The sequence below is a fragment of the Pelophylax lessonae genome (genome assembly GCF_965119305.1).
Source record: "Pelophylax lessonae genome assembly, chromosome: 5".
Lineage (NCBI taxonomy): Eukaryota > Metazoa > Chordata > Amphibia > Anura > Ranidae > Pelophylax > Pelophylax lessonae.
Window position 1 is genome coordinate 424,741,576 of NC_138772.1, and position 22,001 is coordinate 424,763,576.

General features: G+C 41.7%; 1 protein-coding gene across 1 annotated transcript in view; it reads right to left on the reverse strand.

The window, feature by feature from the left end:
* Nucleotides 1-3,046: 3,046 nt before the first annotated feature.
* Nucleotides 3,047-22,001, reverse strand: part of ATP6V1H (ATPase H+ transporting V1 subunit H) — a 167,206-nt gene continuing 148,251 nt past the window's right edge. The window contains exon 14 of the mRNA XM_082258604.1: nt 3,047-3,415. Within this exon, the coding sequence (XP_082114730.1) occupies nt 3,355-3,415 (61 nt within the window). The 3' untranslated portion in view covers nt 3,047-3,354. The remainder of the gene's footprint in view (nt 3,416-22,001) is intronic.

A 22,001-nucleotide genomic window follows, 5' to 3' on the forward strand; every position in this document is an offset into this window, starting at 1 on the left:
ACCAAGTGAGTGCATACTATACTGTACTGTACATGGACAACATTTCTGTATAAAAAATCTTTTTTTTTTTTTGGTCTTGTGTAATTTCTGAGATACTGAATTTTGGGTTTGCACTAGCTGTAAGTCATAATCATCAACATTAAAAGAAAGAAAAGCTTGAAATGTATTACTCTGTGTGTAACGCATCCATATAAAGTTTCACTTTTTGAATTGAATAAGTGAAATAAATTAACCTTTTGATGATATTCTAATCCTGTATATATATATATATATATATATATATATATATATACACATACATATATATATATATATATACATACATACATACATACACATATACACACACACAGCATCCAAAAAGTATTCACAGCGCTTCACTTTTTCAACATTTTGTTATGTTACAGCCTTATTCCAAAATGGATTAAATTCAATATTTTCCTCAAAATTCTACTAATAAAACCCCATAACGACAACGTGAAAGAAGTTTGTTTGAAATCTTTGCAACTTTATTTAAAAAAAAAAAAAAAAACAATAAAAAAATCATATGTACACAAGTATTCACAGCCTTTCCTCAATACATTGTTGAAACACCAATAACAGCCTCAGGTCTTTTTGAGTATGATGCTATATGCTTGGCACACCTATTTTTGGGCAGTTTCTTCCATTGTTCTTTGCAGGACCTCTCACGTTCCATCAGGTTGGATGGGGAACATCGGTGCACAGCCGTTTTCAGATCTCTCCATAGATGTTCAGTTGGGTTCAAGGCTGGGTTCGGGCTGGGCCACTCAAGGACATTCACAGAGTTGTCCCATAGCCACTCCTTTGTTATCTTGGCTGTGTGCTTAGGGTTGTTGTCCTGTTGGAAGATGAACCTTCGCCCCCAGTCTGAGGTCCAGAGAGCTCTGGAGCAGGTTTTCATCAAGGATGTCTCTGTACATTGCTGAATTCATCTTTACCTCGATCCTGACTAGTGGCAAGGTGATGAGCGGTGCCTGGTTTTAACCACACTTGACGCTTGCCATTCAGGCCGAAGAGTTCAATCTTTGTTTCTCATAGTCTGAGAGTCCCCCAGGTGTCTTTTGGCAAACCCCAGGTGGGCTGTTATGTGCTTCTGTCTGGCCACTCTACCGTACATACCGGATTGGTGGAGTGCTGCAGAGATGGTTGTTCTTCTGGAAGGTTCTCTTCTCTCCACAGAGAAATGCTGTAGCTCTGTCAGAGTGACAATCAGGTTCTTGGTCACCTGGTTAAGGCTCTTCTCCCCCGATCACTCAGATTCGCTGGTCGGCCCGTTTAAGGAAGAGTCATGGTGGTTCCAAACTTCCATTTACGGATGATGGGGGTCACTGTGCTTATTGGGACCTTCAATGCTGCAGAAATTTTTCTGTACCCTTTCCTAGATCTGTGTTTTGATTCAATGCTGTCTCGAGGTCTACAGACAATTCCTTGGACTTGCAAACAACTAAACCGGCCTAGGTCAGTGGGTCAGTGCTCACTGCGGCATATAATTTAAATCCAATGGTACCATAAGAGTAGCCTGGGTCCCGCATCACCCTCCAGTCCACCAACGGTTGGGGATTCCATGCCTTTTCCATTGCCTGCCATCACACTGATCTTGGCCTGCTTGTATGTAAATGCTCAGCAATAAACACTGTTTTTAATACTTCCTGTTCTGACCTGGCGCCCTTTGTTTGTTTTTGAATTCCTTGGACTTAATGGCTTGGTTTGTGCACTGACATGCACTGATAACTGTGGGACCTTATATAGACAGTTGTGTGAATTTCCAAATCATGTCCAATCAAATGAATTTACTTTATGTAGACTCCAAACAAGTTGCAGAAGCATCTTAAGGATGATCAGTGGAAATAAGATAAATTTGCAAAGATTTCAAACAAACTTCTTTCACGTTGTCATTATGGGGTATTGTTTGTAGAATTTTGAGGAAAATAATTTAATTCATTTTGGAATAAGGCTGTAACATAACAAAATGAGGAAAATTGAAGAGCTGTGAATACAGATGCAATGTATATATTTATTTTTTTTGTTTTCCTCTATGCCCAGCTACCCTCTCCCCCATCATGCTGGATAAGTGGTCAGCTGCAGGTAGGACATTCTCTAGGGACAGTGTTGAATATGCTTTTGTATCCAATGCGGTGTTAACCAAGACTGTAAGGCAAACCTGACAACATAAATAATCCCCAAACTGACCCCCACCCCATTATAAGCATCCTCCGATGCTTGTTTTTACCTTCATAGCTGCTTCCGACACTACTGTGCCCTCCCCTGCAAAGTCGCTGGCAACTGTTGTCTATATCACAGTGAATGGAAAGCCATGTAACTGCTCTGTCTAGTGATAGGATAGGCAGATAATGTGTCAAATGCTTCCCTGCAACAAGGAGAACTGGTATTTAAAGAGATCCTGTTGCCAGACTATTCATTTCAACAGCAATCTTCCTATAAGAATATAGATGCATTTTTTTGTATTTTATGCATGTTTCCTGGAGAAGACAAATTTGAAAGCAAATCCCAAAGCAAACGGCAAGTGAATACAAATTATGGAAAGGAAAACACTGAAAGTAAGTGTTTTAAAATTTGAACACAACAGTGATGTCAATCTCAGCATTTAGGAGCAGCAATAAAGGCAAGTGTAGGCACGAGAGGGTGTCTAGAACAGACTTTTTCAATTACAAAAGCTTTGCTTTAAGGTTCTTTTTAAAATCGATGTGATATTCTTCAGAAATCTCATCAGTTTTATGTTAAACTTTTACTTAAGTAGCTTCAAACACTTTTTGTCACACACCATTAATAATTCAAGTTAAAGATGTAATTCCACCATCGAGTGCTTGGAGCACACATGAAAAGGAATAGAAAACTATAAAGACTTTTGTAATTTGCCCTAATAATTCTCTGTTGCATTCATACTGCCTTCCTTGCTATTCCCTTTTTGTTGTATACAGGCAACTTGAAAGATAGAAATCAATTTCTATTAATAAAATAGGCAAAGGAACCAGAGTACTTTAAAACAAAACAAAGACACTAATGATTTTTCTTGGAATGTGCCATTTAATTTTGTTTTCCACATATCAATAAATACACAGGATGCATAATGACCACTATTATGTTTCAGTACCTTTGACCTTTGATTAAGATCTTGTAATCCTTCCATGTATTAGTGAAAAACTAGAAAACACTAGAATAATTCACATTTATACTTTACTAAAACATGGATATTATTGGGAAGAGAGGGCACAACACACAAACTGTGGATAGCCAAAATAAAAGAAAGCAACTCCATGAACCAGATAAAGAGAAGCAGATAGGGAACGCCACAGGACAGTGACAGCGATAAAGTTAGCTCCTTGCAGTCACTGCTGGCGGCTGTTCTGATTGCAGCTGTTTTCCAAGATATTCCCTGAAAGACACAAGGGATAAGAGTTAATCAGAAAAGTGGTAGGGTACACTTAGTTAATAAGATTTCATCCCAGACCAGTCCCTGCTAAACTTCTTGACAATAGAAGGCAATGGTGTTATTTAAAACTGAATGTTGCTTTACCCAAGGTAAGCCATCCTCTCCATCTGAGATTATTTTTAGGTGTATGGTGGGATACATCATTGATTTCCTAAAACAGGTATTTATATATCCTCACTTCCAGCACAAAACTCATAAACAAGGGTTTATATTTATAGGTAAGTGGGTGGAGTCTTGCAAAACATTTTTTTCCCCTTTTCGCTATCAATTCATCCAGAACTGCTGGTGTAAAGTGAAGACATAGCTATAATTTAAAAGAGCCAGTATTACCATTTGCATACAGCGTTTATAGGCTTTTTAGCCCCAATAACCTCTTATTGACCGCCCCATGCAGATATACTGCAGGCCCTCCTGCGCAAAATCCAGTAGCTGTACCTGATTTAGTGCACACGGTCTGGGGCGCGCGCACGTTCTGCCGGCGACCCGCTTCTGCTGTGAATGGACACAGCAGGAGCCAATCAGTGGCTTTGGAGGACGTGATGTCCACCAGGACCGGCCGATCATTCACAGGAGAAGCAGAAGAGCTGGCTGCCTAAGTAAACAAGGCAGACCACCGTTCTGACAGAGAGGAAGATGGAGATTGTGTATTTCTGCAGAAACACGGATCGCAGTCTTTCTCCAGTTAAGCTACCCTCCACACAGTTAGAAAGCACTCTCTAGGAGCACACTTAAGACTGATCGCTCCTGATACTAACCCCCTTCCTTGCCAGTGTCAGTATAGTGACTGCATTTTTATTTAGCACCTATCACTGTATTAGGGTCACTGGTCCCCAAAAAAGTGTCAGGTGTCCAATTTTCCCACCACAATGTTGCAGTCACTGATTACGCCATTACTAGTAAATAAATAAAAAAAAAAAAATAACAAAAATTCCATAAAAATATCCCACAATTTGTAGATGCTATAACTTTTGCACAAACCAATCAATATACGCTTACTGGGATTTTTTACTAAAAATTTGTAGCAGAATACATATTGGCTTAAATTGATGAATAAATTTGACTTTTTACATTTTTTTATTGGGTATGTTTTATAGCATAAATTAAAAAATATTGTTTTATTTTTTAAAAATTGTTGTGTTTTTGTGTTCATAGCACAAAAAAAAAATGCAGAGGTGATCAAATACCATCAAAAGAAAGCTCTATTTGCTCCGCGCAATTGTCAGTTAAAGTAAAGCAGTGCTGTATCGCAAAACAAATAGCCTGGTCATTAAGGGGGGAAAACCTTCCGGGGTTGAAGTAGGGGCAAGATAGCAAGATAAGGCTTTACTGGATGTATGGGTTGTGAGTACAAGGGAATAATCTAATTATTGAGGTTGAGGCTAAATGGTACAAAAGGAATTGAAGAGTCCTACTCTAAAGTACAGCGGGATACAGCTTGGCTTGATTGCTAAAATGGCTGAAGAGGAAATATTTGCATTACTCCACCCACTTGGTACCATAAGCAGAGACTGAGCTCCTTGTTTGTGGGTTTTGTGCTGGGCTGGAAGTGGGAACGTGTAGATTTCTTCTGTTTTAAGAAGCCAGTGTTGTATCTTACAGAACTTTAGAGGTGGTCTTTTAATTCCTGTTGTATTTCACAGCCTTAAATGTTGTACTGTTCCTCTGCAGATGGTGGATACATTAAGACAGACTTCCCCCCCCTTCCCAAAAGCCTGCACACCTACCGAGAAGCAATGGTCATTTGTCTATTGGCAACTCACCCAGAATTATAATCAGTGGAAGTGACTAAGAGCAGTTTACACCATTGCACTGCATTACCATGCATTTGTGAGAGGCAATGCCATTCATTCTAAATGGCAACCCAATGATCCTTGCCAACAAACATGTACTGAAACACTGCAATGCACTACCATGCATTGTAGTGTGCTGTGTTACAAAAAAATATAACATGCACCTTTTTGTTGCCATGTGCAGCCAAGCCAAATTACAAACTATGTATGTTAGTGAAACAAAGATACATTTATAGGGCATATTAAAGATGAGGAAGCACACTCGATGGTACCATTATATAAGGCCGTCTATAAATTTAGGGGGTGCCCCGATAAATTTCACAAGGTCTGGCACCTTTGGATGGAAGCTACTGAGACTGCTGATGAGCCCCCTGCTCAGGATCCTGGTGTCTCCTTGGCTGCCGGGTATAGTTTCCCTGTTTATGTAGACTGATATGATCAATTGAGATTTTTCTTTTTTACCACTCTCTTGCTTGACCACACTGGACCTCGCTGCCTGAATTCTGTACACATCTAACTGTCGGTACTCAGAACCGTGACACACGGTACCCTTTTTTTTTTTTTTTTTGGGTGCTGCAGCCTCGCTGGGGGGTTGTTTTATTTTTTATTTTATTTTTTGCCTTTTCTTTTTGTTGGTTCGGTTTTGTTTTGTCTTGTTGAGCCTGGGTATGCCCACACGGCTCTGTTTTGTGTATTGTTTTGCAAAACTTTAATAAAAAGAATTAAAAAAAAAAAAAAGATGAGGAAGCACCCCACAACGGCAGGAGCACTTTTCTCATTTTCATCCCTGCCACTTTTTATTTCCTGTTTAATGTATAAGATACACTGCGGCATTTTTCTTTTACTTGAAAAAACTATTTACACCTGAAGTCAATAGCTGGAAAACCACAAGAAAAAAAAGTCAAAAGCAAATTTATTAAAAGAACTTACAGATAAAAATGAAAATAAAAATAACCATAAAAAAGGTCTTGTTCTATTTTGAATATATAAAATAAAGTGTATAAAGATCTCTGTGTACATATCAACTAAAATGATCAACTATAGCATAAAGCAATGTAGTGGATTTTAGATTATCTAGATCCATGGGTGTTAAAATTATTGTACCCAGAAGCAGTAAAATAATAAAAAAAAAAAAAGATAATACAATTAGGAATATGAGTGAACAGCGGTTATTAAAGCCATTATTTTAGAAGACTCCTTCAGTCTGTGTTATGGAGCTGACCATTAGGTTTCTATTTAAGATGCTGTTAACTGAAAACCAGTGATCACTTTTATAATAAAGCAGACAATGCCAGTAAGAAACTAGGGTGTCTACTTTGCAGAAGTGTGCAATTACCAAAGTAAATTAACAGAAAACCACAAATAATTATTCTCTAAATTCCTATCCGGTTTTTACTGCTGTCTTGTGTTTCATCCGGGGAGATTAACCCTCTATTTGTCCTAATGCCCACTGTAACCAAAGCGAGTAAAAATTCAGGCTTAAGTGGTCACTGGAGTGAGGGAAAATCCTCCAATGGGGACACTGGTCCAGAAAAAACAGGAGCAGTAGAAAGATTTTTTTAGGAGTATATGTACATTCATTAGTACACTCCTTTTACCTGCTGCAATGTAGATAAAGACAAACAACTGAGAGCACTCTTTGGATTGTACCGCTTCCTATAAGTGAAACACACACACACTCAACCAATCTATTCAATAAAGTCCTAACATAGTTTAAGCGTTGTCCCTAGGTTTTTTGATGCCTGGGCATGCGCACCTTGCTTTAATTGTGTATTATTACCAATAGAAGGAGCAACTAGTACAGATAAAAGAGGCCATTGTTTAATTGACAATGGGGACACTTGTTTCAGTGACAGCCATCCAAGAAGAACTTTCTACTTCTGGACAAATTTCCACTCATTCCCAGTTGTGTCACCTTTGGCTACACCTTTTAAAAAAGGCAGTTTTGCTGAATTGTGTCAAGGTCACGCCACGGACAGCCTACCCATGTACTTTTGATGCATTATTCTTGGGATGTCTGTAAGTGTAATTGCTTTATTTTATCAATAAATTTGTAGCGGTATTACACTATTTTCTGCTCCTTTTTGGTTTATTTTAATCATTTCCGAATGGGAGCCATCCTTGTGCATATACCGGCTATTAAGTTACACTGAGGCATCTGATGACATTTTATGGACTCGGTTAACCATCATACACCATCCAAGCTGTGTAGATCCAGGTACTATATGGTACTCTGGGTCCTCTATTTCTGGTGAGCGCTTAGAACATCTCCTGTCGGTATTGGGTTTCCACGTGCACCATAATCACCTATTACAATTTTTGGACACTTTTTCCCTTCATTTTATAGACATTTGGAACTTATGTTTATTTATATATATATCTCACCATGGACTTTATTTGGACACATGTTATTGCATATGTTTGTTTATATGTAATAGTCTATTAGCGCTGCATGTTTTATTATTTTTGCTTTACTGGATCAACTTTTTGTCTGTTGTTTTGTGCTAGCAGCTCACTTCACAGTTAGCGCAATTTATTTGCTTTAATTTATAAGTTGATATAGAATTTTTGGATAAAATGGATCACTGTGTTTAAAGTCGACCTGTATGAAACAATGTTGAATTAAAAAATGTTGCATGTCCTATTCTGCTGTGTTTCAACTTGTTTTATTTAAAAGCACATGCTCTCATGACCCCACTTTATTTGCTTTAGAGTGTAATGTACCAGTACGGTGCTTTTACATCTAGATGGGTCTGATTTAACATTTTACTTTCTAATACAACTATGTGATGATATGGAGTCAATGATTTATGTACAGTATATTACTCATGTGTAAAAATGTCAATTTTATGGTTTAGTGGCTTATTAAATGGCATTGTTTTCCAAACCGCAGTCAACAGAAAAAAAATGGGTTTTTTTTTTTTTTTAGCTCCTAACTGTATTTCTCAAATAGAAGGAGGGTTTCGGGAAAGGCAAGAAATAATATATAATGCAAGGAAAAAGAATAATGAAACAAATACTTTCCATAAAACAAGTTTGCTAAAAAATCTACACAGGAATTATAGAAAAATGGTGACAGTAAAAGAGTTGCTCACTGTGACGGTACTCCCCGTCACTGTGAGTGAAAGACAGATACTTAATGGTTTGAATTACTTCAAGTGGGACAGTAATATTTGTCAGCCATGTATCTCGAGAGATATGTGAGGACTATTCCTGTTGGATTCTGAACATGTTCATTAAAGGAGCTAATCACATTGGCTTCTGTTCCATGTCTTTCAATGTAAGAGACAGACTTTCCCTATTGTTTGTGTATTGAGATAATGTGTATTCCATGTACTTCAATGTAGGAGACGGACAAACTGTCATTGGCAGTCTTGTCCTATTGTTTATCTATTGAGGTGGGATGTGTATTGTGTGAAGTCTGCTTGTCCCATTGTTAAATGTTAATAACCTTGCATTGTTCTGTCCAGATGGCTAGATAATTAGTTCAGGTTAATTTTGTTTCTGTATACAATTTCATCTGCATATGATAATGTAATCAGGCAGAGGGGAGGGATTGTGTACACTGTATGGGAGTGTATGGGAGTGACAGTGTAAAACTCTTGTTTTTTTATTGGATTGTGAGGTACCCAGTCGGGGTGCCAGTTGATCCGTTACACTCACCATTTTGCAACTCCTCTCACATACCGATAGTTCTTCTGTGAGGCTCTAAGGTACTATACAGTATCTCACAAAAGTTTTTGTAAATATTTTATGATATCTTTTCATGTGACAACACTGAAGAAATTACACTTTGCTACCATGTAAAGTAGTGAGAGTGTGCAGCTTGTAGAACAGTGTACATTTGCTGTCCCCTCAAAATACCTCAAACACACAGCTATAAATGTCTAAACTGCAGGCAAGAAAAGTCAGTGCACTGACTTGGACCCCAAAAGTGTCAATATTTTGTGTGGCCACCATTATTTTCCAGTACTGCCTTAATCCTCTTGGGCATGGAGTTCACCAGAGCTTTACAGGTTGCCACTGGAGTCCTCTTCCACTCCTCCATGATGACATCACGGAGCTGGTGGATGTTAGAGACCTTGCTCTCCTCCACCTTCCGTTTGAGGATGCCTCACAGATGCTCAATAGGGTTTAGGTCTGGAGACATGCTTGGCCAGTCCATCACCTTTACCCTCAGCTTCTTTAACAAGGCAGTGGTCGCCTTGGAGGTGTGTTTGGGGGTCCTTAGCCAGTCTCCTAAGGGAGGGGATCATGCTCTGCTTGAGTTTTTCACAGTACATGTTGGAATTCATGGAGCTCTCAATGAACTGTAGCTCCCCAGTGCTGGCAGCATTCATACAGCCCCAGACAATGACACTCCCACCAACATGCTAGACTGTAGGCAAGAATCACTTGTCTTTGTACTCTTCATCTGGTTGCCACCACACATGTTTGTCACCATCGGAACCAAATAAATTTATCTTGGTCTCATCAGACCACAGGACATGGTTCCAGTAATCCATGTACTTAGTTTGCTTGTCTTCAGCAAACTGTTTGCGGGCTTTCTTGTGCATCACCTTTAGAAGAAGCTTCCTTCTGGGACCATGCAGACCAATTTGATGTAGTGTGGAGCGTATGGTTTGGGCACTGACAGGCTGACCCCCCCACTGCTTCAACCTCTGCAGCAATGCAGGCAGCACTCATACGTCTATTTCCCAAAGACAACCGCTGGATAGGACGCTGAGCCCCTGACTCAACTCCTTTGGTCGACTATGGCGAGGCCTGTTCTGAGTGGAATCTGTCCTGTTAAACCACTGTATGGTCTTGGCCACCGTGCTGCAGCTCAGTTTCAGGGTATTGGCAATCTTCTTATAGTCTAGGCCATCTTTATGTAGAGCAACACTTCTTTTTTTCAGAGAGTTCTTTGCCATGAGGTGCCATGTTGAATTTCCAGTGACCAGTATGAGTGAGTGATAACACCAAATTTAACACACCTGCTCCCCATTCATACCTAAGACCTTGTAACACTAACGAGTCACATGACACAGTGGAGGGAAATGACTAATTGGGCCCAATTTGGACATTTTCACTTAGGGGTGGACATTTTCACTTAGGGGTGTACTCACTGTGTGTTGTGTTATTTTGAGGGGACAGCAAATTTACACTGTTATACAAGCTGTACACTCACTACTTTACACTGTAGCATGTTGTCACATGAAAAGATATAATAAAATTTTTATAAAAATGTGAGGGATGTACTCATTTTTGTGAGATACTGTAAATATTTTAGAACTCTAAACTAGAGGTAAACAAATGCCAAGGAAAATGGGAGATATGTAGGTGGTCATTTGGACAAAGGTGAACCATAGATGATGTAATTTTCTTTACTGAAACCAAGTGTCCCTGTCGGGAGAACACCGTGATTATTGCTAGTGGCTATAGCCACTGGCAATAACTGCATGCCGAAAATCCGACATGCAGGTTGTACCCAAGTCGACTGATGAATCAACTTGGGTACATTCAGCCACCCCATAGATGGTTCGCATCTCGGCTGGTCCCTGCTGAACCTGCTGAGATTTGAACCATCTATGGCTGGCTTAAAGAATGCAGACTGCTTTAAAACACAGTTTTTGTGTAGAGTAGTGGTTGTTCATTTAGGAAAGGGACTGTTCGTTTGCAATGATGGTAATTAGAATGAACCTATTAATATTTCACTATTCATAATATTCACTATTAATATTTATTCACTCAAGTGAACTAAGGGAACAAATTAAATTGCTTTAGTGTAGGCATCAACAAATGGCGTCCTGCGGTCTGGGTTCGGTCCCTATCACTCTCGCACCTGGACCGCAGCAGTCACGCTATTTAGGAGCCTGTTCTTCTCTTAGCTGTCACACTTTCATCTTGGCAGAGCCGACAGTGGGAGGCGGGACAGATCTGGAGGGAGGGCAGGAGCTGCCCAAGGTAAACAAGCCAGTGATTGATTGAAGATGAAGGGAAGTCCAAGCAACCAATCACCAGCTTGCAGCTTTCGTCCTCCATTCAGACCTGCTGTGCCTCCCATCTGTGTAAGGTAGAGGAGATGTAATGTGGGAAGGGGGAGAGGTGCTGGGTACTGCAAGGAGGAGGCTGAGTACTGTAATGTGTGTGGGGGCTGAGCACTGTCATGTGAGGGGGAGTACTGTAATGTCAGGAGGGGGGGTAGAGTACTGTAAGGAGGGGGGGGCTGAAGACAGTAATGAGGGGAACTGAGTACTGTAATGGGGGGGGGGGTCCGAGGACAGTAATGTGGGGGGGCTGAGGACTGTAATGGGGGCTTGAGGACTGTAATGTGGGGGGGGACTAAGGACAGTAATGTGGGGGGGAACTGAATACTGTATTGGGGGGCTGAGGACAAAGTAGAGGAGCTGAGTACTGTAATTGGGGGGGGGGGGGTGAGGACAGTAATAGGAGAGCTGAGTACTGTATTTGGGGGGGATGAGGACAGTAATAGGGGGGCTGAGTACTGTAAAGGAGAGCTGAGTACTGTAATTGGGGGGATGAGGACAGTAATAAGGGGGCTGAGTACTGTAATGGGGGGGAGGGCTGAGGATAGTAATGTAGGGGAGTCAAGCACTGTAATAGAGGGGGGGGGGTTGAGGACAGTAATGTGGGGGCTGACAACAGTGGGGGGGGGGCTGAAAACTGTACTGAGGGGGAGCTGAATACTGTATTGGGAGATGAAGACAAAAAAAGGGCAACAACTACAAGGATTGTAATGGGGGCCATGAGTACTGTAATGGGGAGGCTGAGGACAGTACTGTTGGAGGGTGTTTATGTCAAGGGGGGCACGAGAACACTACTGTGAAGGGGGAAATCTGGATGTGAAGGGTAGGGACTGTGATGTGCAGTGGACACTGTGGAACGGATGCAAGGATGGAGTTGTGATATGGGGCTCAGTTCAGATCTGTGCTTGCGCATGTCACAGGTAGGTCAGCCCATTCATTTTAATGGTCTGCATTACTCATAAGAAATGCGGGGAAACAAGTCCCTGGCCCTTTTTAAAATTGCACAGCACCAAGCAGTTTGACGCACGCATGTCCTAAAGTGTGGCGTGTGCCTCTGTGGGTTGGGAACATGTGCAATTACGCCTGCATTCCCCAGCTGCAGCGATGGGAACGCCTAAGAGGAGAGGGTGCTATGTCGTAAAGGATCTGAATCGTATCACAAACATGTGATTCGGGAATCTGCTGGAAGAAGATTTTACTAAGCGCACCTCTGTGAATTTCAATTTAGTACCCCTGCTTTAGTGAGTCAATCTCAATACATTTACTGACATTAAAATAGAACTAAAGGCAATAAGCAATTTGGATAGTGAAAAAGAATAATCCTCTTTTACGCTATCCTGTAAGAGGTTTTATTTTTTTGTCTTCTGTGTCCCATTGGGGATATTTCCTTTCACTTCCTGCCCCATCCTCAAAATGAGAAGTGATCAAAAAGGGTCACCAGAACTATTCCTGGACTGGGAACAACCTAAAATTTGGGATTTTCTTTTACTTTTGTAGATAATGATAAACAGGATTTAGAGAAGAAATAAATGGCTGAGGACACAGACAGCAATAAAAACCCGACAGGTGTTCTAGTCCCCTCTCCACTCTATCCAAAAGTTAAAAAAAACAAAAACAAATTTTGCCTTTAGTAATACTTAACCACTTGCCGACCAGCCGCCACCTATATACGTTCCCCGGTTGGCAGGTTCCCGAAAATCAATGTACCTGTACAGCGGTCCACAGGAGCGATCCTGGGGGCACGCACGCACCCACTCGCCAGCGGGGAAGCCGATCCACGGAGCCAGCGGCCGCGATTGCCGCTGGGCACCCGCGATCGTTCAACTTGAAGAGAGAACAGCGGTCTGCTGTTGTAAACTTGAAGAAGGAGCCGAGTACGCATGCTCCGACACGCGTCGCGTCATTTCCGGTAGCCTGCGTTCCATTGCGGCTTCCGGCGAAACCAGCTCCTCGGACTAGCTTCCTACGACATCACTTCAGGGCTGGTGGACGGCCGGACAGTGCGGAACAGATGCTCCTACATGGACTGGTGTTTACCTTTATGTAAGTTACTACTGTGATTAGTGTGCAATAAACTTTTGGCTTAATACAGTGGCGCCTGTTTTCCCTTTTACTCCTGTCAGCGGAATTTCCGAAGTTTACCGCCAGTGCTGCCTTGTAGTCGGCCATTTGGACAGTTCATCAAGAGGACTTGGCGGATATCCCCGTGCCCCCTCCCCTCCTTGTGGTGGATCCCCCTTTTTGGTTAGTAGCGCCCAACACCCATCTTCCTGAACTCTGCTGTTGTAAACACAGCAGACCGTTGTTCTCTCAGCAAACAAGGCAGAGCTCCTGTGTTCCTCCTATTTAGGATCACAGGTCTCTGTATTGATTTTACAAGCCCATCCCCTCCACAGTTAGAAAACACCCCCTAGGCTCACGCTTAACACTTTGATCGCCCCTGGGTTAACCCTTCCCTGCCATTTTCATTAGTACAGAAACAGTGCAGATTTTTAGTACCGATTATTGTAGTAATGTCACTGGTCCCCCCCCCCCCAAAAGTGTCAAAAATGTCAGTTAGGGGTCCAATCTGTCCGCCGCAATGTCGCAGTCCCGCTAAAAATCGCAGATCGCCGCCATTACTAGTAAAAAATAAATAAAATGAAAACATCATGAATCTTTCCCCTAGTTTGTAGACATGATAACTTTTGCACAAACCAATCAAAAAACGCTTATTGCGATTTTTTTTACCGAAAATATGTAGCAGAAAACAAATTGGCCTAAAATTATGAAAAAATTATTTTTTGGGAATGTTATATAGCAGAAAGTGAAAAATGTTTTTGTTTTTTTTATTTTCAGAATTGCCGCTTTTTTTTTGTTTATAGCGCAAAAAATAAAAATTGCACAGGTGATTGAATCCCACAAAAAGAAAGCTCTATTTGTGGGAAAAAAGGGCATCAATTTTATTTGGGTACAGCGTTGCACGACTGCGCAATTGTCTGTTAAAGGAACACAGTGTCGAATTGCAAAAAATGGCCTGGTCATTAAGGGGGAAAAATCTTCCGGTTCAGAAGTGGTTAAATGGCACACTTTGTTTACAACAGAAACCCTTTATATTTAGTTGTTTTTTTTTTTTTTTAGGGAGTAGTGGTGTGGGTGCATATTTTCTTCATAGAAACTGCTATTTTCTTTTATATACAGTATGTATCTCTTCTTATCATAACTATCTAAGCATTTTGACTATTTTCGGAATTACAGTTGGTACAATTAACAAAATGTGGTAAAGTTCTATTAATCAAATATATCCTTCATCACTGGCAATTGTACATAACCATACATTTACTGTATGTAGTCTAGCTTCACAGAATGATTGCAAGAAAAATTGACTTTGTGTAACTGGAGTGTGACTAAAGTCATAACCAAGCCCCCCTGCTGAATGTAATTAACACAACAGATTTCTATTCACTAAGGTATTGCACTTGTATGTGATGCTCTAGAAGTGTTACCTCTAAGAGGACATGGGGCCTGCCAGAGCTTATGACGTATTTAGTCTGATGAAGAAGCTCTGAGAAATCGATGGCAGAATTTAAAAGTATATATCTGATACTACTAGATATGTAGCAAAACAGTCACTTCCCATTACTATTAAAAATATACATCCTATAACCTCAATGCAAATTACTGCAGTTATTTACTCTAAGGAGATTAGGGCAGGATGCTCCGAAAGACTCAACATCCCAGCTTTTTCAACATATTTAAAGGAAACATTAATTTTTCTGAAGAAAAAAAAAAAATGCAGGTAAAAAATGTGCATTTATTATTTTTTGTTGGAGCCTGAAAAGCATTGATCGCCGGTGCCATGCCAAGTCTCTGGCAGGTCTGTCAGAGTATTTGTGGGCCCGTACATCCCATAAGGGCAAGCAGATACACTGACAGTGCCATAGTAGTTTATTGAGAACTACAAGTCGACAGCGGGGCTTGTAGTTCATTCAAACACAGAGCTGTGTGCATGAATGATGTGGCCGTGTGGGCGGAGCGGATTTCAAAAAGTGACAGCTAGTCCAGGAAACTTCTCTCAAGTCACAGGGGGATAATTGGGCAGTGGCTGCAGCATTGGGAACATGTTACATGTTCCACCCTAAAAATTGGTGGAACATGTAACATGTTCCCAAAGGTTACCCTTTAAACATGCAAACTTTAGATCTTGATTCAAACAGTGCCTACAGATAAAGATACTATACTTGAACATAAGACACCCAAAATTGACGGTTTATTTATTTCATGAATTAGCAAAATGCATATATTTGTCACATAGAAAAAGTACAACTTTTTACCACCAATTTAAAGCCATAAAATCCAGTGTTCCAGATTGAGTGCTCATGATCAGAACCTCCTTGTGGAGTATGGTGGAACCTGTCTTATTTTAATGAGTTCCCTTTTGTGATGTGGGTGCATCTGCCTGATCTCCCCTCGATCCCCCACCTTCCTGTGGCAGTTGGCAGGGGATCTTCTCTCTGAACCCACTGCCAGAATTCAAAAAGAACGCAGCCCACACAGCCGCATCATTCATTCACAGAGTACAGTCACCTGTTGTGGCTGATGGCTTGCAGTTCTCAATGAACTACCAGAGTACCAGCTTCCTTTTTTTTTTTTTCAACAGCATGAAATACCCAGACAGACCATCCTCTACATATAGGGGAATTGGGTTCATTAATTCTTTTGTGAGTAACAAGTGTTACTGGCTCTCAGCTGACACCCCTGAACTTGGAATTCCAGAGTGAGATCCGTGGCATGGGCTTTCTGACCTCCCCTGTGCTGAGACAGGTATCCAGGTCCCCTCACTTACACTTTTACTATCTTACGGCTCCAGATGCTCCATTTCTACTTCCTTCCTTGAGGAAATTGGTATTGACCAGGATCCCCTGAGGAAGTTGGTATTAACCAGGATCCCCAGAAGAAGCTACAAGCGAAACGCGTAGCGATCCTGCCATTTTTGGAGATACCCGTGGAACCTAGAGTACCTCATCTCGTATCACAGGATATTTATATACACATGGGTATTCTCATAAACTTCTCCCGATATTGCATCTGTTTTTTGTATCTATTTACATAACTTTTTAATGATATTTAATAAAAAGTATTTTTTATCCTAACACTTGAGTCTAATTCTCCCGGGGGTTATGAGTGGCTACCTTTAAAGTCCCAATATTTTCTTCTATTCTCCATTTTTATTCAAATTTTTATTGGTTGAACTAGATGACTCGTGTCTTTGTTCAACCCAACTATGTAATGTACGAGTAAAAAAAAAAAAAAGAAAAAGAAAAGTTATAGCAAACGCAGCAGCAGTCACACATGGGACATGCATCATTAACGGTAACTTATTCTTACAGTGAAATGTCCAAAAACAGTTCTCCCCCCCCCCCAGAGTTCAGCTGAAATGTCTGTTTTCTAAAAGAAACATGTCTAACAGCTCCATCAAGCTACAGCATCCCAGGCTATGAGTGACAAAAAATGTGAAGTTTAAACAGAATTTACTTCAGATAATACTTGCTTTACACCTGATCCCTTTGGATTTCAAAATCCATCTGCACATTACACTATGAAATGAAAGATTTAAGATATGCAAAAAATATTTCAGTCTTTGTGCTCTACTTGCAGCTGAATAGTACCTTACAAAAAGCTTCTTCGTAATAAGCCATTAAGTGACAAGTAGAATTATGGCTGTCTGTCAAAATCAAGGAAAGTATAAATAATCATATAAGTAGCTATTCCATGGCATGGATTCCTCTATGCTACAAGGGCTGCTTTGCTTTCATTTATTTTGTTTGTTATTTGCCTATATTATGGAAAGGGTTATTTGCTTGGCTGCCAGAATAAAGCAGCAGTGCAGTTATTACAGAAAATAAATGATCATTATGGTTATTTGTGCATAGCATCTTTTGGAAAATATTGAAGAGGAAGCCCCAAACCGTCTCAACACTGTTCACAAAGACATACGTTTTAATATCAGTTTGCTGTTATTTTAGGATTAATGTGTGAACATCTTAAAAAGGAAAGGGGGAGAAAATTCATAGTTAAAAGATGGACATGTATAGGCAGATCTTTCATGTACTCATGCCAGCCACCCTCTGATTTTTGGAGTCGATTTTTACACTTTAGAGTGAATCCGTATACCCATTTTGGGCAAAGTAGCAGGTTATATGCCTATAGCTTGCCATCCCCCGTACCCAATATGCTGCTGTTACTTACATTACCCACACTTCCCTACAGCCCTGTTCACTCACCCACTGGAGCCTAGTGAAATACCCCGAAATTCTGAGTATGGGGTAATATGCAACCCTCTTCCTCCAACAATGCAGCACTGGCCCAGAGCATAGTATGACTATAGGCAAAATGAATTTTTTAGTTTTGGATAGAGTGGAGAGGGGTAGAACATCTGTCAATTTTCATTGCTGTCTGTGCCCCGTTAGGGAAATTCACCCTCTATATTTGTCCTGTTTACCATCATCGTTGAAAGTGAAAGTAAATGAAAATTCCAAATTTTGGGTTGTCCCAAAAAAATAATGGACAGGAAATCTTCCAATCGGGACACTAGTTCTGGTGACCTGGGGGTCCCCAAGGAATTCCCTTTATTTGCAGCAATTTCTTCTTTGGCTAGGAGACAGGAAGTGATGGTAAATCTCTGCAAAGGGAAACAGATTGTGGAAAAAAAACCTACCTTACTCTATACATAATGAAAAAAAAAAAAGAAAAAAGAAAAAAGTTTTACCAATAGTTCTACTTTACCTCCTACACAGCTGAGGTCAGCTATAAAGTGCACCCCATGCAGATGAAGCACATATTGTATTTCAAAACAGTACTGCCTAAAGGCAACTGTTGAGGTTTACAACACTTATAGAGGAGGCAGCCCTTTCAACCGTAAAAGGGAAGTATGGCCAAAGAGTTTTTTGGCCATACTTCTATGTCACAGGAGTACATGCACTTTTGTCCTTCTGTAGCCCAGAGTCAACCAATAGTGGACTAAAGCCCGGTATGCCGCCTCCTCACTGCCAGTCAAATGCTCTCTGAAGAGCGACGGGGATATGAATGGCTCTTCAGAAAGCATCACAAATTTCCCGATGTTGGCACTATGACTGGCGTGGCGGCGACAGAGGGCCACTGCGACTGGCGTGGCAGCGATCGAGGGGCACTGGGACTGGCGTGGCAGCGATCAAGGGGCACTGGGACTGGCGTGGGGGTGATCAAGGGGCACGGCAACTAGCGTGGCAGCAATTGAGGGGCACTGCAACTGGCGTGGTAGCAATCGAGGGGCACTGTGACTGGCATGGTGGCAATCAAGGGACACTGCGACTGGCATGGCGGCAATCGAGGGGCACTGTGACTGGCATGGCGGCAATCGAGGGGCACTGCGACTGGCATGGCGGATGATTAAGAGTAACTCTGACTTGGATTGCAGGGGGCACTGTGATTGGCATGGCAGGGATCTGCAGGGGCACTGTGATTGGCAAGGCACGGATCGGGGGGGGCACTGTGACTGCCGTGGTGGTGATCCGAGGGGCACTGTGACTGGCATGGCGGCATTTGGGGGAACTGCGACTGGCATGGTAGCAATCAGGGGGTACTGCAACTACTGTAACTTGTGTGGCGGTTATCAGGGACACTGAAACTGGTGTGGCTGAGATCAGGGACAACATGACTGGTGTGGCAGTGACCTGGGACACTGTGAATGGGTGGTGGTGATTAGGGACCCTGACTGGTGACAGTATGGAAAAAATATATATTTTCTTACAATTACTTTTCTGTCACTATAGTGAAGTGCCTCCATTAGTGATTCTGTACTACTCTGGGAGGGTGATCAGGATTTTTTTTTTTTTTTTACACTATGATTGCTTATTACAGTGATGATCACTGTAAAAGCAATTCTTTTAACGGTCCTATATAGCTTTTATTCATGATTCATTGTTTACTACTTGATTGCTGTCACATGGTGCAGAACGGCTGTGATTGGCCCTGTAACTTGTGATCACTCTGACAATTGCAGAGATTCCAACAGGAAACCTATCCACCATGAACGGATGCCATTCATGACAGTTGTTTACTAGTGGACATGTGATTTCTGTGATCATGCACAGCATTTGCATGGTACCTGGGCCAATCACAGCGGTCTGGTACCAACAACTGTGATCCACTGTGTCTGGAGGACACAGCGGTTACAGATTGATCGGCTGCACACCCCAGGGGGCCCACAAGAGGTGTGCAAGCTGGAGGATGTATAGGTACGTCCTCCCAGAACTAGAGAGCACCTGCCCAGCCGCTTATTTTTTTCCCACTTGTGTCTATAGACATTGGATGACAGTCCCCAATATCTACCCACTGGGCACAGTGCTCAGACATAATTTGGAAACCTTATCTGACTGCTATCCATCTCTTCTAAAAAGTACATGTTGTGTCTGCTGTACCAGCCTCTCTCCATAGGCTAAGCATGGCTAAGGTCACGGTTTGTGTTTAGGGACTGACCCAGATGCAGACACAAATACTGGGAATAGTTGGATTATTTTTACAGGTCAGCCCACTCTCTAATGTATAGGGCTAGCGTAACCCACAGATGAAGGATTGGCAGAAACTGTAGAAATGTATTTAGAGGGAGACAGTTGCTTCTAATACCTAGTTTAGCAAACTATCACAAAAGATAAATGGAGTCAAATTAATAGCATTACTTTCAGGACACAACATTATCTTTTAAGCCATTGACCATAATTTCCATGCAAGTCTGCATGCCACAAATCTAGATGGCAAAAGTCATTGTAAAAATGTATTTCCAGTGCATCCAGAATTTTGTTCATGTGAACTCTGAAAATTTGTGATATGTTTTTGTATTCTGCACCAGTGACTCATCTTTGCAATGACATTAATCTGACATTTTATTACTGTGACATTTTAAACATTTAAACCTACAATTTAGAAGCTCATAAATATTTAAACTCTGATAAAGTTAGAAGTCAATTCATTTAAAGTTATAAATCTACGAAGCCACTAACCCCAAACACAAACTGTTACCGAACTACAATAATGATCTTCAAGATACCCAAGAAAGACCAGATAACAATAATTGACAAGTGCTAATAAAAAAGGATATAGGGAAACGAAGAAACATTTTTTTCTGACACCAGGATCTCAGCGCAGCATGTTTTTGGTGTGGAACTAGCAACTACTTGCACAGATGTGTCAGAAAAGAAGTGCTTATTACCATTAGGGCTTGTTTACTGGTAGACCTAGGGGTAAAGTATTAGGGGCCCACTTTTGGTGTTGTAGGGTTAAATGTTAATGTAAATCTAAAGCCAAAACTTTTTCCCATTTTGGATAGAGTGGCCAGGAAATGGAACCGCTGGAAGGTTTTAACCACTTTACCACTAGAGCATTTTGCTGTCTTACGTCTGGGCCACTTTTTGCGATTCGGCGCTGTGCGACTTTAACTGACAATTGCGCGGTCATGCAACGCCGTACCCAAACGAAATTTACGTCCTTTTTTTCCCCACAAACAGAGCTTTCTTTTGGTGGTATTTGATCACCTGTGCGATTTTTACTTTTTGCGCTATAAACACAAAAAACGGAATTTTTGTAAAATCTTACCTGTAAAATTCCTTTCTCTGAGTCCTCCGACAGTCGCCGCCATCTTCATATTCGTCACAATGGGGTATTAGATTATGCTCCGTAGGAGTAGCTAGGCAACAGAATATGTCAATATTAAAGCTTTTAACATATCCCCACCCCAGGGGGTGGTCCCCTCAGTCTATACCCTCCTGCTTCCTGTTTCCTGTTTCAGTTTCAGTGGAATAGCAGTAGAGTACCTAAACCCCAAAAGAGGGGCAGGGGCGGGGGCGGCGACTGTCGGAGGACTCAGAGAAAGGAATTTTACAGGTAAGATTTTACAAAAATTCCGTTTTCTCTTACGTCCTCCGACAGTCGCCGCCATCTTCATATTCGTCACAATGGGGACTTCCCAAAGCAGTGCAAACATGAGGGGTGGGAAACGCAGCCGCGCCTAAAGGCAACGCAGTCTCCACATCAAGAAAGTAACCTTACCAAAGGAAGGAAACCAGCTGGGCAACACGAGAAAAAATTTGCTCAACGGGAGCAATAACCCAGGAAAAAAACAAATAACCCAGGGATACAAAGAAATCCCAAACAGCCCAAAGGACCAAAACCAGGGACCCTAAGGGACCGCTGCACTAAGAACCTTGCGGCCAAAGGAAGCATCTGCCGATGCTTGAACATCCACTCTGTGGAACAGAGTGAAGGTGTGCACGGTCGACCAAGTCGCCGCCCTACACACCTGGGCCACAGAAGCCCCATGACGACAGGCCCAAGACGTACTCAGAGATCTGGTAGAGTGCGCCCTCACAGGCATAAGGGAAACTTTTCCCCGCAAAGCATAGGCCTGGTCAACGGCCTGTCTGAACCAATTGGCGACGGCAGAAGCCGATGCCGCCACGCCCTTCCGAGGACCCCCGGAAGGACAAACAAAGAATCCGACTTGTGAAAAGATTCAGACGATTTTAGGTAAACCCTAATCGCCATGAACAGCATCCAAGGAGTGCAACACCACCTCCTCCGAATGTTTAGACTTCGCGCAAGGCGAAGGCAAGACAATGTACTCATTGAGGTGAAATTCCGAAACCCTCTTCGGAAAAAAAGAAGAAGGGTTAGGTCGCAAGACCACCTTAACCAAGT